At 29.2% G+C, this 16,587-nt stretch overlaps 1 protein-coding gene across 1 annotated transcript in view; it reads left to right on the top strand.

Annotated features, from left to right (window-relative positions):
• Positions 1–15,673, top strand: part of LOC108692165 — a 25,840-nt gene extending 10,167 nt beyond the window's left edge. Inside the window, exons 2-4 of the mRNA XM_018200322.1 lie at positions 3,713–3,949; positions 13,208–13,588; positions 15,089–15,673. Of these exons, the coding sequence (XP_018055811.1) occupies positions 3,713–3,949; positions 13,208–13,588; positions 15,089–15,673 (1,203 nt within the window). The remainder of the gene's footprint in view (positions 1–3,712; positions 3,950–13,207; positions 13,589–15,088) is intronic.
• The last annotated feature ends 914 nt before the right edge of the window (positions 15,674–16,587 follow it).

The following is a 16,587-nucleotide window of genomic DNA, read 5'->3' as shown; positions in this document are numbered from 1 at the left end:
AAAATTTTTTTTTTTTTTTTTTTTTTTTTTTTTTTTTTTTTTTTAGTTAGAAGTACCATAGTGTTCAATTGAAAGATATATTATAAGCTACTCTAAAATATTCAGAAAATATTTTTTCATCGTTAATTTATATATTAAAAAAACAAATATTTTGAAGTGCATTATGTTTTTTAATTAGAGATAAAATGCGTTTGTTTAACATTTTTAGCAATTGTTTAGCAATTTTATTTAATATTTCTCATCCTATTGATTGATATATCATTTTCTGTGAAGTACATAATTTTTCTCTTCGAAGTTTCTTTCTCGTCTTCTGAAAATTACAAATTTTGAACAAAACACATTTTAAAAGATTGCTCCTCATATCATAAAAAATAATAAAATTTTGCCTAATATAATTGTGAAAGTAATCGTATGCAATTATAATTATAATTATATTTGAATTAAATATAATTATGACTCAACAATTACTTTAACTGTCCATTATTTCAATTACAATTGCAATATATAATCATAATTACATTAAAATTGCAATTAAAGTAATTAATTACAATTGTAATTAATTACATTTATTAATCAATTATGCCCAATTCTGATATATAATGCAATAGCACATTTGTAAATTTATATCGGGTGGAGAAAAAAGATCGCTATCCATGAATTAAAAATTCATTTTTATGTAAAAATGAAAATAAAAGGAACAATTTTCAATAATCTTGATCTTGATAAATATTATAAGTCATGATTCTGGACAATATTTAAAAAGTTTTTAGTCGTCTGTCAGACACTGAGTTGGACATTGAGTAATGCTACTACCGCGCTACTACTAATACTGTAATTTTTAATCTTCATAACTCAAAAAGTATTTAAAGAAAAAATATTTTGTTATAGTGTTTTGAAGAGCTCTCAAAAAGCTACATTAAAAAAAAATCAATGTTTAATCTGATCTTGACTTGACCTTGGCGACATTCAAGGTCAAACTATATAATATAATAATATGAGTAAATTGATCTTTTTAAATCTTATAACTTTTATCTAAAACATTTTTCTATAAAACGTATATTTTCCGAGTTCTTTTTTCCATACTCTATATATCCGGTCTACATTCTAATAAAGCCCCTTTTACTCATGTCTCTTGCTTGCATAGTAGCTGCGCGCAACGCGGTTTGCCAAAAAGAAAGGATGATTTCAGTGGGAAATCGCCGCGATGCGTGTCCGAAAGGTGTGCGCGTACCACACACTTTCATTGTTCTTCGATGTTTCGACGGGAATAGATGTAAGTGATTTCGCGTGTGTTTCTATGAGCACTAATTAATATACCTGTTGTCGTCCCAAGACGAAAGCGATCTAAATATTCTGCGTAAGTAAGTGTCCGATCTTTTTCCAAAATTATAAATTTTAATTAATTACAAATTTAAATAAGAAAATTCGCGTAGAGCGAAACATACGCATTATAACAACCAAAGTGATGAAAATATCCGAGGTAAAGTGTTGACAGCGCGAAAAAAATTTAAATAATATTATAATAGAAATTTTTTAAATATTTTTCCTTCATTTCATGTTTCTATACTTTTGAAAAAAATATTAAAAACTTTTTATTATTTAAATTTGTATTTATTTAATATTGAAGTGCTTAGAAATTTTATAAATAAATGCGTTAAAAAAGGATATATTTGGCAATAGTTTTATCAAAACATATTAAACTTATTTATCAAAACATTTTAAACTTATATTTTGATTTAAAAAAATATACACGTAAAGCAAATAAAATCTTACAAATATATTTCTTTTTGTAAAGAAATAGTCAATCAAGTATAGACAGGTTTAGTAAAGAAACTTTTTAAAATTTACAATAGTATTTGTATTTTAGGTACATAAGAATGAAAGTTTTTGCTTTGCAATAGTATATGATATATTGTTAAAGAATATTTGAAGAATACTATAATCGAAGATACTACCTAGTAAGTAAGAAACATTAGATCAACATTTGAAATATTAATTTTATTAATTTTATTAACGTAAATTAAATTTTTATCTAATATTTTATAAATTCTAATCGTATAATATTATCTTATAATATAAATATTTCCGAAGAACTTTAAGAAATATTTTAATAATATAAATTCTGAATATTTGGTAACTATAGCACATAATGTTAAAAAAAACATTGCTGAGACATTGCAATGTTAAATGTTGATGTGTATTTTAATGAAATGATTTTTAGATGAGCCAAAGGCATCAAATGAAGCATATTTTAATACATCATAAAATGAAGTGTAAATATTTCGTTTACTGTAAATATTTAGTTTTATGTAAAAATTAATTCGCCTAATATTGGAAGTTTATATTCAAAAATGTTGAATCAATGTTCTCGAATATTGAATTGCAATGTTTATAAGATGTTACTTCAACAAACACGAAACGTTTTTATAATGCTTTTTCAATATTGTACAATATTGTAACTCAATGTTTTTAAGATATTGATTCAATATTAACGCAACATTATTTATAACATTATTTTATGATAAAATATTATATTATAGAAACCTCCAAATTGCGGTCAAAGGTTATTCATTATGATGTTGTATGCAATATTAAATATAACGTATTTGAAAATGTTATTGAAGATTCTTGCAATAACGTAGTAATGATGTTTTGCTTACTGGGTATAATCGAATATATATAAAATCCTAATACTCTCATATTATTCTGTAGCAATATGAGAAGTATTAGGAAAGCGAATTATCCAACCGCTGTGCAAATATTTGTTAAATACATCCAAAACAATCAACGAAGCGTAAAAATAGTGACGAGATGAATGGAGTTGGATTTTGTATTACCATACAAGGATGAACAATACAATTTCGCCATAGCAACATCGTAGAATCTCGCAATTTGATTTATCTGTATAGGTTGCAAGCAGTACCAGTTATACATATGCAGCCAACTGCAGCAATATACTTAGGTCAAGATGCTATCTGTTTAAAAAGTTACTTTTATCTGAAGCTTTAAATTTTTCGATAAATTTTTAGTTTAGTATAAGCCTAGTTTTATTTAGCTATATCTATATATATATATATAGAAAGTTTATTAATTAAAATAGAGAGAAAGAGAGACGGAGAGAGAGAGAGAGGGAGAGAAAGGGAAGAAAGAGAGAAAGAAAGAAAGAGCGAAAAAAGATTCTGTCAGATTAAACATATTTCTAATTAAATAATCCTTTATTGATTTATATTAATAATTTTGTTTTTTAAAAAACTGGTTGTCAAGGATGACAGGTTAACAGATTCATAAATTTATATTGTTTCACTATGTGTTACAATTAACATTAACGAGCTACTTAAAAGATCATCACTTCCTAGTTTCACACAATTCGATTGTTGTTGACGATAAGCGGAATGGAGACTCTTTCATGCTCTGTTTCAGAGCACTCCTTGAATTCATCAAGTTTCTACAGGATATGCTTTGGAAGATATTTTAATGGCAGGACGTAGACAGATGCACACTTATATAAATCCGTAATGATCGTTGTATGACTCAAAATACAAAAATTTGACCAATATTATCCATTATAAAGCACCATGCTCTTTCCGCATCTCATTTTCTATCATTGTCAGTGATTAATTGTAAAAAATTAAAAATTTGTTTTTAATCAAATTCACTGGTTGTAATTATTTTTTTTACCCAACCATAAACAGAATTGTTACATTTGCCATAGGTAATGCAGTTCAGACAGCCGGCGGTTTGGCTATTTAAACTCTTGTCAATTGGTTTTGCATATACCGGTATTAGCGATTGGGATGCGTGCAGTGGACGATTAGAACGCGCCTTGGACGCACTACATAGGGATTCCATTAGAAGAAACAATTTGGATGAAGAAGAGATTGGAACATTGTATCAACGCGAACTACATTCCGTTCCCCTGGAAATGTCTGTCTCCCGTATGGCCGTAAAGGTAATATCTTTTTCAAAAAGTAAGATTTCTCTCTTTTTTTAATTTATTTAATACAAAGTGAATTTCGTCTCTTCTTTTAAGAATAATATTCCATTTATATTTAATTTTATATTCGAAATTTATATTTAATTTCACTTTAACAAAAAATGATGTTTTTTACAAATAATAAGGAGCATATAGTACCGATGGCAGATGTTAAAACGAAAATAATATATTTATTATTATTATATAAGAAAACATAGACGTTTCGGTCAAGATTTGATCATCATCAGTACATACAGACGACAATAAAGAATTACAAACAAGTTTATTAATTAAGAACGCAAAATCGCTAGTCAAAGAAGTGTTAATATAGTATCAAGATGACAAAGAAAGAAATGCATAATATTAAAAAAAATTATCGCAAGTCAATAAAATAATAACAAATTCTTCTTTTCCTTTTCAATCGTTTGTAGTACGCGTTAATTGAATAAGATACAATCCAGAGAAAGAAATTTATCAACAAAAATATATATTAAATATATTAAAAAAGGAAAAAAAGAAAAAAATTTTTTATAATAACATATCTGGCGATTAATATGTTCTGTTTATGATTCCTTTTTTATGGAAGCAAAGAATGACTTCGTGTGTGAGAATACGGAATTTCCAGATTCTATTTAAAAATTAAGGAAAATATCTAAAGATGCCTTTTAGACATTTTTAAATATAAGATATTTTAAAATGTCTTTTAAATATCTTATGCAACATAAATGCTATCTGAGAAGGTTATTATTATTATAAATATAAACTTTCAAAAGCCTTGTTTATTTAGAAAATCATTCCTTAGAAATGTGAATATTGACTACATAAAATATCTACATAAATATTGCTCATAAAACGTTTTTTTACATATGTATAAATGATTATGTAATTATAACAAAATTATATGAATGTCTACCCCAACACGAAATATTGCAGCAATATTTCAATAGTGCGCAATATTAAAAAAATTGTAACAATATTACTGCAATATTGAAATTTTAACATTTTATTGGAAATATTACAACAATATTGCGAAATATTGTAATTTTAATATTTTGTTGCGATATAAATAAAATATATTGTTACAATATTATAATTCATTAAATATGTACGCAGTTCCGCCATGATAGGGATACGCCTCTCATAAGAAAACGTCCAAGGTCCCTATTCTGTCTTTACACGCCTATCAACAGTTATCAGTATCGTTGCGCAGATATTTTATATGATGAAAAAACTGCGCAACGACACCGATCACTGTCGGTAGACATGTAAAATAGAATAGAGGCTTATAAGGAGCCTTATAAGAAATTAGGATTCGCAATAAGAAAAAGAATTACGCAAATCGAGTTAATGAGTTTCTTGGAGATTCCAATCTTTTTTGGATGTGCTTCCTAGGTTGCTGAATATTTTTTGATCATAACTTAATCGTATGTATTTTAGAATACGATGCTAAAAACAATAATAATGCAATTAATAAAACTAGAATAATTATTGAATATTGTATTATTGAATAATGTTATTATTGAATAATGTTATAACAATATATACGCAATATTTTTTTAAATATTACAGCAATGTTTTATTTTTGCGGACACAGGAATATTGCTACAATATTGTTTTATGAAATATTGCAATCTTTCAAAATAATATTGCTGCAATATTTCGAGCTGTTTATGTAAAAATGAATTTTTAGTGAAAATAAAAATAAATATTTTCAAAAATGAAAATAAAAGGAATAAGTTTCAATGGCCTTGATCTTAACAAATGTTATCCAGGACATGATTCTGAACAATATATAAGAAGTTTTAATTGTCGGTCGAACACTTGCGTAATGCTAATGCCAACGGTACTGTAACTTTCAAGTCTTATAACTCGAAAAATACTTAATGAAAAATAACTTTATTTATACAGTGTTTTAAAAAGTTCTTAGCATCAGTGATTAGATTCTGAAATAAAAAATAAGATGTTTTATTTTAAAAAATCGATGTGCTCTTGACTTGACTTTGGCAATGCCACCCAAAATCAAACTGATAAGATCAGTAAATAGATTAGTAAATAGGGCTTTTCAAGCCCTACAACTTTTGTCTGAAACATTTTTTTATAAAACTTATATTTTCCGAGTTGTTTAGGGGTCCTTATCGACTTTATTCCCCATTCTGTAAAGATGAGGCATTTAAAACAGGTCACCTGATAACTCTCGCTTGTTCTTAACTCGCTTGTTTTTAACAATAGAAGGAAAAGTGCCAAACAAAAGTTGTATCGTTTCAAGGGGAATGTATTTTGATTATATTTTCTTTCTTCTAGGGGGCGCTAAAAAAATATGAAGATCATCTCCATTTTTTAAGTGAAATTATATGATTTTTTTTACACAATATAGTTTCTCTAATTATTCTGTATGTAAAAACATTAAGATAGTTATGTAAAAAAACCAATAATTTACGAGATACTTTATACTTCACATGTTGGCATAAAATATTAAATATCTTGTAAACTATTAATTTTTTGATAATCGTACCTTTATACTTTTATGAACAGAATAATAAGATAAATCAATTGGTGAAAAGGAAACATATATAATTGCTTATTTAAAAAATTATTCATTTATTATATATTTTTTAAAAATAATTATATATGTTTTACACCAATTGATTCATCTTATTATTCTGTTCATAAAAGTATTAAGATGCAAATATCAAAAAATAGTTCACGAAATATTTAATATTTAACATTTATTCAACATAATATGTCAGAATAAAGTAAAATATCTCATAAACTATTGGTTTCTTGATATCACTATCTTAATACTTTTATATGCAGAATAATTAAAGGAATCATATTTATATACATACGTGTGTAAAAAAAATTATACAATTTCATTTAAACAAGTAGAGGTGACTTTCATATTTTTTTGATGCCATCACAGTCCATCTAGAAGAAAAACAATTTGACCAAATACATTCTTCTTGAAACCATTCAGCTTTCATCTGAAACATTTTTTCCTATCATAAAACGATCGAGATATTTCAGATGATCGAGTTTAGATGTTATCGGTATATTTGAGACTCATCAAAAGTTACAAAACAGTACGTAAATCGATTTTTGGAGATCGAATCAGCATGCAATCGAGGAGTAACCATAAGCAATTGTGAAGATTAAAGTCTTCCGCCGTTTTCCTATAGATGGCTTTAGCGGTAAGTGGTGGTCGAAATAAATAGATCATAGACGTCATACAATAAACTTGGGCATCTGTCAACATAACCTCATAGAAACATTAGTCGATTTGTGTCTGCATCATAAAGTTATTCTCGATTGAAAATGTCAGTTTACGAGCCAAATTCTCGTCATTTGCGGGAGGTTTTAATTTTTTGCTTCAATATGAAGAAATCTGCGGCTGAGGCTCATCGAATGCTCTCAAATACTTATGGTGAGGCCGCTATTAGTGAAAGAACGTGAGTCGTTTCAACGCTTCAAGAATGATGATTTTGACGTCGAAGACCGGCATAGCGGTGGAAGAGACATTTTCGAAGATGCAGAATTGGAGGCATTACTTGAGCAAGACTCGTGTCAAAATCAAGAAGAATTGGCACGATCATTGGGACTCAACAAGCCATTTCAAAACGCCTCAAAGCCATGGGAATGATTCAGAAATAAGGAAATTGGGTGCCGTACGAATTGAAGCCGAGAGATGTTGAACGGCGTTTGTTTGCTTGTGAACAGCTGCTTGAAAGGCAAAGACGGAAGGGATTTCTGCATCGCATTGTGACTGGGGATGAAAAATGGGTTCGTTACGATAATTCCAAGCGCAAAAAATCATGGGGAATTCCCGGCCATGCTTCCACGTCGACGGCTAAACCGAATATTCACGGCTCCAAGGTCATGCTTTGTATTTGGTGGGACCAGCTCGGCGTAGTGTATTATGAACTGTTAAAACCGACTGAAACAATCACAGGCGATCGGTATCGAACGCAATTGATGCGTTTGAGCCGAGCATTGAAAGACAAACGGCCGCAACGAGAGACACGATAAAGTGATTTCGCAGCAATGCCCCATGTTGCGAAAGGTCAAGACATACTTGGAAACGTTGAAATGGGAAGTCCTATCCCGCCGTATTCTCCAGACGTTGCTCCCTCTGACTATCACTTGTTTCGATCAATGGCACATGGCCTGGCTGACCAGCACTTCCAGTCTTATGAAGAAGTAAAAAATTGGATCGATTCGTGGATAGCCTCAAAAGATGATCAGTTTTTTCGACACGGGATTCGTACGCTACCCGAAAGATAGGAGAAAGTAGTGGCCAGCGATGGACAATACTTTGAATCATGAATGTATAACCAGTTTTTTACAATAAATAAAGCCTCGAATTTCGAAAAAAAACGGCGGAAGCAAAGTTGTACACTTAATATGTCATATGTCAATCATACCAGAAGAACTTCAGCAGAAATTCAACATATTGCAAATTTATCAGCAAATCATTGCGCAGCAGTTGCGTTCTGCTGAACGCACCCATTTTATTTGTCCATAAAACCTCATTAGATGTATTATTCATAGATGTCTATATTAAATCTCATATGTATCAATTACAGATATTTTATAGGCCTCTGAAAGATGATTAATAAACACATAGACATATATATAAAGACACAGACTTATTTATAGAATGTGTGGCTGTAACAGACGTTATATTGTTATATGAATCCTTTTCAACAAGATACAAGAAAATGTTAGTGAGGGAACCGGACATGTTGGCTATCTTCATCTTGGCAAATACAAGAGAGCATACTCTGACAGTTACAATTCTTTCAGAGATTTGGAAAGCAATTCCAAAAGAAAGGTTGTAAGATATGAGGAACTTAATTTTTGCATATGGTTCTTATAGCAGTCCCCCTAATAGCAAATCTCCAAGAGATGTTCCAAAGAACATTCAGAGAATATCGTTGTCTTAATAACGTTCGCCAGAACATACGCCCCTCGAATAATGGTATTGTGTATTATTAGGATCGTGGAATTTTCTTTTTATGAGAAACTGTGTTCATTTCGTGATAATGTACTCGCGCCATAATGTATCCATAATAAATGTCTAATAAACGTCCATCATGGATTTGTGGATCATCCATTATGGAGTTAGTGGATCTATAATGGATATCTAATAATTAACTTCCAATGTGAAGAAAGATGTTGCTGTAGATGGCTGTAAAGATCATATAGATGTCTAATGGATGATATGTCCTATGAAGGGTATTAAATATGTATTTCATTTATCAGTTGATAATTACAATACAATAAACATTAGGAGAGATGGCACTTTCATTAAATTGTCTTCTCTACTTGAAATCTGAATCGCTGTTGCTCGTCTCCTTTTCTTTGCATACCAAGCGATTCTAGCGATCTTAAGGCCTTGCACAAAATATTAGATCTTTATACGATTCAGATAAACCCTCAATTACATGATTTAATCCTCAACTACATGAATGGATCATTTGGACTCAGGTGAAAATTTTAATCGGCTGTTATTATTATGGTTAATATTGCAGAGTTGAAGTGACAGGATAAAAAAATTTAAAACCTTCTCTGTCGATCATGCAGTTCTTTCATTGTTGTCTTCGCTAATTGTGATGCAATAAAAATTTAGTTAACTTGGACCCGTCAAATGTAAATTCGACAAATTTTTATCGAAAGTGAAAATTCGTTTTTAGTAGTGCTTATTTATTAGTGCTGTATTGTCTCTTTTTATAATTAAAACATTCATTGTCAAACAAACAGTTTTGCGAGATGTCTTAGTGAAATGATTGCTCTATTTTCTAGGAGTTATAAAATATATTAGGTATACAACTTTGCTTCTGCCGTTTTTTCCGAAATTCGAGGCTTTATAAAAAACTGGTTATACATTTATGATTCAAAGTATTGTCCATCGCTGGCCACTACTTTCTCCCATCTTTCGGGTAGCGTACGAATCCGCGTCGAAAAAACTGGTCATCTTTTGAGGCTATCCACGAATCGATCCTATTTTTTACTTCTTCATAAGACCGGAAGTGCTGGTCAGCCAGGCCGTGTGCCATTGATCGAAACAAGTGATAGTCAGAGGGAGCAACGTCTGGAGAATACGGCGGGTGGGGTAGGACTTCCCATTTCAACGTTTCCAAGTCTTGACCACTTTCGCAACATGGGGCATTGCTGCAAAATCACTTTATCGTGTCTCTCGTTGTATTGCAGCCGTTTGTCTTTCAATGCTCGGCTCAAACGCATCAATTGCGTTCGATACCGATCGCCTGTGATTGTTTCAGTCGGTTTTAACAGTTCATAATACACTACGCCGAGCTGGTCCCACCAAATACAGAGCATGACCTTGGACGTCAAAATCACTGTTCTTGAAGCGTTGAAACCACTCACGACACGTTCTTTCACTAATAGCGGCCTCACCATAAGTATTTGAGAGCATTTGATGAGCCTCAGCCGCAGATTTCTTCATATTGGAGCAAAAAATTAAAACCTCCCGCAAATGACGAGAATTTGGCTCGTAAACATTTTCAATCGAGAATAACTTTATGATGCAGACACAAATCGACTAATGTTTCTATGGGGTTATGTTGACAGATGCCCAAGTTTATTGTATGACGTCTATGATCTATTTATTTCGACCACCACTTACCGCTAAAGCCATCTATAGGAAAACGGCGGAAGCAAAGTTGTACACTTAATAAGTAAGTAATGTCGAAATCATTATATATTTAATATAAAATATTTTCATTGCAGTTTTTTTCTTTTTTAAAGAAGAAAATAACCGATATGCCTCCAATATCATTTTTCTGAGTATGTATAAAAATGCCCCCATTTCAGCCGCGCAAATAATTATACTTTTTAAAATGAATTAATATAATGTATTTTTTTTTAAAGTTCGTGTTTTCCTTTTTTCAAAACACTACTTATTTTTATCTGTATCTTTTTTTATCATAAAGATATGATTTTTTGAAAAAAAAACTGATTATTGAGTCTTTTCACAAATTGTTCTTTAATATTTTTCTTGGCAAAAATTTTTAATTATTATTAAAATCCAACAACGAGATATAAAAGACTAATAAGAGTAAAAAAAACTTAATAAAACTCCATTATTAGTTTAACATATAAGTATAATTAAAGATAGAAATAAATCAAAATGTAGAAAGTACAAAAATTAAAACGTTAGAATATAATTACATACATGTTTCGATTTTATATTTAAGCCATCTTCAAATGTACAAAAAAATTTTATTTCCCGGCGCAGTATAATACATTATTCAAAAATTAAGATTGTTTCGTTGCATAATTAGATGACAGTTAAAATAGAGAAAACGGAAAATTATCAAGCGATTGGTTGACCGATTGCGAAAATTTCTCATTATTCTAGAGAGAACATAAAGAAGCATAGAAACGTTATAAGTTATCAAATCTAAAATTTTTTATTTAGAACAAGTATAATACGTTTCTCTAGTAAAAACTCACCTCATAGTCCGATAATTGAGAAAAATTATATTAGTATTATAAAAAAACGTCAAGTTTCATTTTGCTTTGTTAAAAGCGATGAAAAAATTAATATCACATTATAAGTAACATCCAATATATAAAATAAAATAAAAATCAGCGAATAGCGTCTAACATTCTCGACGGATTCGACTGTACTGCGATAAATCTTGGCAATGCAAAGTCAAACGTTGTTTATTATCGAAATGTATGATTTATGAAGACCTTCTTGTATCCGTCTGTAGATTAAGACTGTTACTCTGTTTTTTTAATGTTAAGCATCTTTGAGACAAGGCGCTTATTATAAATTGGTTCTTCACCCAAGATTTGAATATTATTCCAATCAAAATCACCCAATTGCGATCAATGATCCATTATTACCGATTTAGAGCTGTGTTCCAACGTATATGATTTCGATGTTCTGAAATCCGAGTTTTCAGCTTTATCCCCGTTTGTCCCACATAAAATGCGTCACAGTCATTGTAGTTTATCTTATAAACAACATTAGACTTCAAGAAAGAGTTCAAAGGATCTTTATGTACTTTGATAAATTTCTTTAATTTATTTGTATAACTTTAATAAAAACCTTGATATCATTTATTGAATTGTTTGAATTTTCTATTAAAATCGGTACATAGACAGTGAACCAAGATGAATTAATAGATTCTTTATTATTCTCTAAATTATTAGTTCTAAATATCTTTTTCCGAGTAATATTCTTGATTTTATTATTAATGGTATCAAAAATGAACTTAAGCGGAAAATCATTTTCTATCAAAATGTTTATGATAAGAGTAATATTTTTTGCATGGAAAACAGAATCCATCAACAATAGAACTCTGTCCTCTAAACTAGAAATTATGCCTTTTTTTTGTCATATCAGTTAGAGAAAAAAATTTTTTAATTTATCTGTGAAAAATGTGAGTTTATGATCAATCAAACATCAAATGATTGTCTTTAATGATAATAGAAATAAACTCTCATCTAATTATGCAACGAAACAGTCGCTTTCTTAATTTTTGAATAATACTGTATTATACTGCGCTGGGAAATAAAATTTTTTTGTATATTTGAAGAGGACTTAAATGTAAGATCGAAAGATGTATGTAATTGTATTCTAGCGTTTTAACTTTTGTACTTTCTATAGTTTGATTTATTTCTATCTTTAATTATACTTATGTTAAACTAATAATGGAGTTTTATTAAGTTTTTTTGCCTTTAATAGCCTTTTATATCTCGTTGTTGGATTTTAAACATTAAGAGTCCTGTTACTTCAAGTTTTTTATTATTAAAATCTTTATATATTTTGATATTTCTATTTTATACATTCTAGCATTTCATTAAAAAAAAGAAATATTTTCCATTGAGATTTATGATAATTATAGAGCTGTCATCAAAAATGCAATCAAAAACGCTGTGGGTGACTTGAACCCAGATAAATTAAGATCCTAAAACGAGACATGTAGTTGAGTAAATATGATAGACTTTAAATATTTTAAAGTATTTTAAAGATATCTAATATTATCTAATATTTTAAAAGTTATTCGAAAATTTTTTCAAAATTTTCAACATATTCAAGATTTTCCGAAGTTTTTTAGTTTTGAAATATTAATATTTAAAAAAATTCAATATTTTTATCGTATATAAGGTTATTAGATGTGTTTCTATCGCTATTTGCAAAAAAATTATATAATTGAGCGAATAACAAGAAAGTCATGCACATGGCCTTAGTCTATTTCGTAGCTTTCAGAAAATACGAAGGAGACCAGAGGTTACTGGGCACGAGTGGAACAATGCGTGTACGATCCAGATCACAATTTTCTGAGGACGCGCATTGTATTCAACGATCTGTCAGTGTCAGGAATAGTGTCCCTAATACCGCGAAATCATCATGCCCTAATTTCCGCTGAATCCTGCAAAATGACACTGCGACTGAGGCGCGCGGGAATAGACTTTCTCACCAATCCGATCACCCGGGGACGCGGTCAGATGCGTATACGTACAGAATCCAGTTTTCTAGAACCCAGATTTGCATCGATCTATGCTTATGACTGCCGTACTACACGCATCGATAAGCAAATCAAACGGCAGGATAAATGGCCACCGTATCACTTAATTAATAAGGTAGGCTACATATTGGAAAAATTATCTTTTCTAAAAATAGATGTCATGCGTACGCATACATCAAAAAATATATTATAAAAATATTAATTTACTATTTTACTAATTTAATAAATATTTTACCTCAGCTAATGCTAAATATTCATAGAAAGTTCGATTCATATTCTCAATGTGCCGAATATTCCGGCACAGTGTGAAAGAATGGTCGCAGAATATACAAATGTCGATGAAATGTTCAGAATATTGTATGAATATATATTTTCGTATATATCACGAAAATTGCGAGTGAGCGAGAGAGCAGTACACAACATTGGCGAGGAGCATTTCCTGATTAACAAAAATCATCTGGGAGAGAATATAAGGAGTGCAACATTTCACCAAAATTTCATTGTAAAGTAATCGGAGTAATTCTTTGCACAAGAGCAAATTACTTTTAATTAGTCTTTATTTCTCTTTTACTTTATTATTTAATTCTTAAATTCATCTCTTTTTAATTACACTTATCTTATTAGACACTTTTTTATTTTATTTTACAAGAATTGTTTCTTTTATTTTTGTATGACATAAGATTTTTTGCAATTTTTTCCCAACCTATTATACTTTAAGAATAAATCGCTTTTCTAAGATTATTATCTTTTATGCAAATACTTTGGAATGTTTTTGGGGAATTTTAGGAACTTTTTATAAATATTTCAGGAATACTTAACTTTAGCTGAAACTGATTAATACGTATGCATCTTTATCAATACTTTAAAATCTATAAATAATAATCTTTTTTTAAAATAATTTTTTCTCATACAATATATCAATGTTGTTCCAATTAAAATTGTGTCCACTATTCATTTTATGTTCAGTCAAAGTTGGGCATAATTAATTAATAAATGTAATTAATTACAATTGTAATTACTTTAATTGCAATTTCGATGTAATTACAATTATGTTGCAATTGTAATTATATTGTAATTACAATTAAAATAATTACAATTAAAGTAATTGTTGAGTCGCAATTATATTTAATTCAGTTACAATTATAATTGTAATTGCACGATTACTTTCACTCAATTGTTAGGCAAAATTTTATTATTTTTCATTTCATATGTATTATTTGATAACTTTTATTTATATTTTTCATATGCACATAACAATATCGAGATACTTCTTTTTATAAAAGGATACATTTATACAATATTCTATAAAGCATTAATTGCTCTTATTCTAATTACAATTACAGTTAATTAATTAACAATTAATAATTAAATAATTGTTTGTTTACAATTATTTTTCGCAATTACTTCATTTAATTGTTTCCAGTTCTAATTAATAATTATGAAATATAATTACTAATTGAATTAAGAATTACATTGTAATTGTAATTTGTAATTGTTAATTGAATTACAGTTTTGTACAACTCTGTGTTCAGTTATAACTGGTTACTAGATATTTTTATTGATGCAGTTATGATGTCCATAAATACTTTTGTTAAATATTTTTTGTTTATTACAGGTAACACCAACATTGTCGTTATCTCTGAATGATAAGTATGATGCGGCGGAACCGAGGCAATTAGCGGGCAACGCCGAAGAAATAGATATTGTCATACCGAACGAAAGTCAACGTTTGCGTTACTCGCACGTCCCTGAGATGAATTTCGGTGTATGGAAGAAGAATTCTTGGATCACCAAATTATCATCACGTCAGAAACGTTCAATGGCACGGTACGCGCGTGCTACGTTTGTATTTACACCGTGGAACTTCACGGACACTCTGATAAATAAACGTAAATCAACAGAGAAACCTGTAAATTTTACTAAAATTAATTTAACCGATGATTTCCGGAATAAGGATCCATCACAACATGTATTGCGAGATCTCGTAGTAAACGACAATTTTGACAATCTGTTCTCTTTAGACTTGAAAGATCCAAACAGAATGAATTGGCAATCTAAGGAGTATATCACAAAAGAAATGGAAGAAATATTTTTGCAGGGTGCTAGTCAAGCATTGACCAGATACATCGAACGTCAATTGCATCCGGCAATCAAAGAAACACTAATGTTGTCCATGGGTTATACCATCAGTTATGGATAAATGTGAATATTCGATACAGCAATATTGTAATTATCTATACTTAAATAATAAATATGTCAAAAAACGTTAAATATTAAATAAAAGTTGAATCGTCTTCACTTTTTATTATCATTGTAGAAATTAATTTTACTGTACAGGCATACCTAACAATAATTTGTCAGATTATTCAACAATTCATACATTATGTTGATTAAAATTTTTATTTTATTTGTTTTATTTATAGCTCCACATTTTATATTTTATTGTTTAATCTTGTCTTAATCATCTTGTCTTTCATTACTTAAACGCTTTTCACATAAAAATTGACGTAAATCATTTATATCAGTGCTGGGATTTATTTGTACATTTCGGCCAACTTTTAGCTTCCTGTCAATCAATATTTAGGCTGCGCGCAGATTGGTGAAGTAAAGGAACTAAGCTTCTTGCGCGCGCGGTCGAAATGTACAAATAAATCCTAGCACTGATTTATATAAATCATTTTTAATTATAAATAGAATTCGTAAATGTATACAAAAGCATTTCATTCATTTTGTAATTATGTATTCTTTAAAGATAATAGTTATTCCGGTAAAAAAATGCATGAATGTGTATAAATATGTATAAACATACATAAATATTTATAAATACGTATAATCATACATGAAATACGTCCATACATGACGTCCACACATCTATCTTTCTTTTATAAAATTACTTTGTAGTCTAATAGAAATAATAATAGTAATGTGAAAATATTAAAAATAATTAATTTTTAATTATTTTTCACTATTTGTTTTGAAAAAAAATCAAATTTGAAGAAATATAAAAAATTGCCTATGTATAATTATATGTATATAAAATTGTGCATGAATAATTTTTTTTACATTTTTCCAAACTATTTTTTCCAATTGTTTTTTTTCTAAAACGAACAATGC

The sequence above is a fragment of the Atta colombica genome, unplaced genomic scaffold, assembly GCF_001594045.1.
Source record: "Atta colombica isolate Treedump-2 unplaced genomic scaffold, Acol1.0 scaffold63, whole genome shotgun sequence".
In the NCBI taxonomy this organism is placed as follows: Eukaryota; Metazoa; Arthropoda; class Insecta; order Hymenoptera; family Formicidae; genus Atta; species Atta colombica.
Note: the sequence above shows the minus strand (reverse complement) of the source record. Positions and strands in the feature narration are given on the sequence as shown.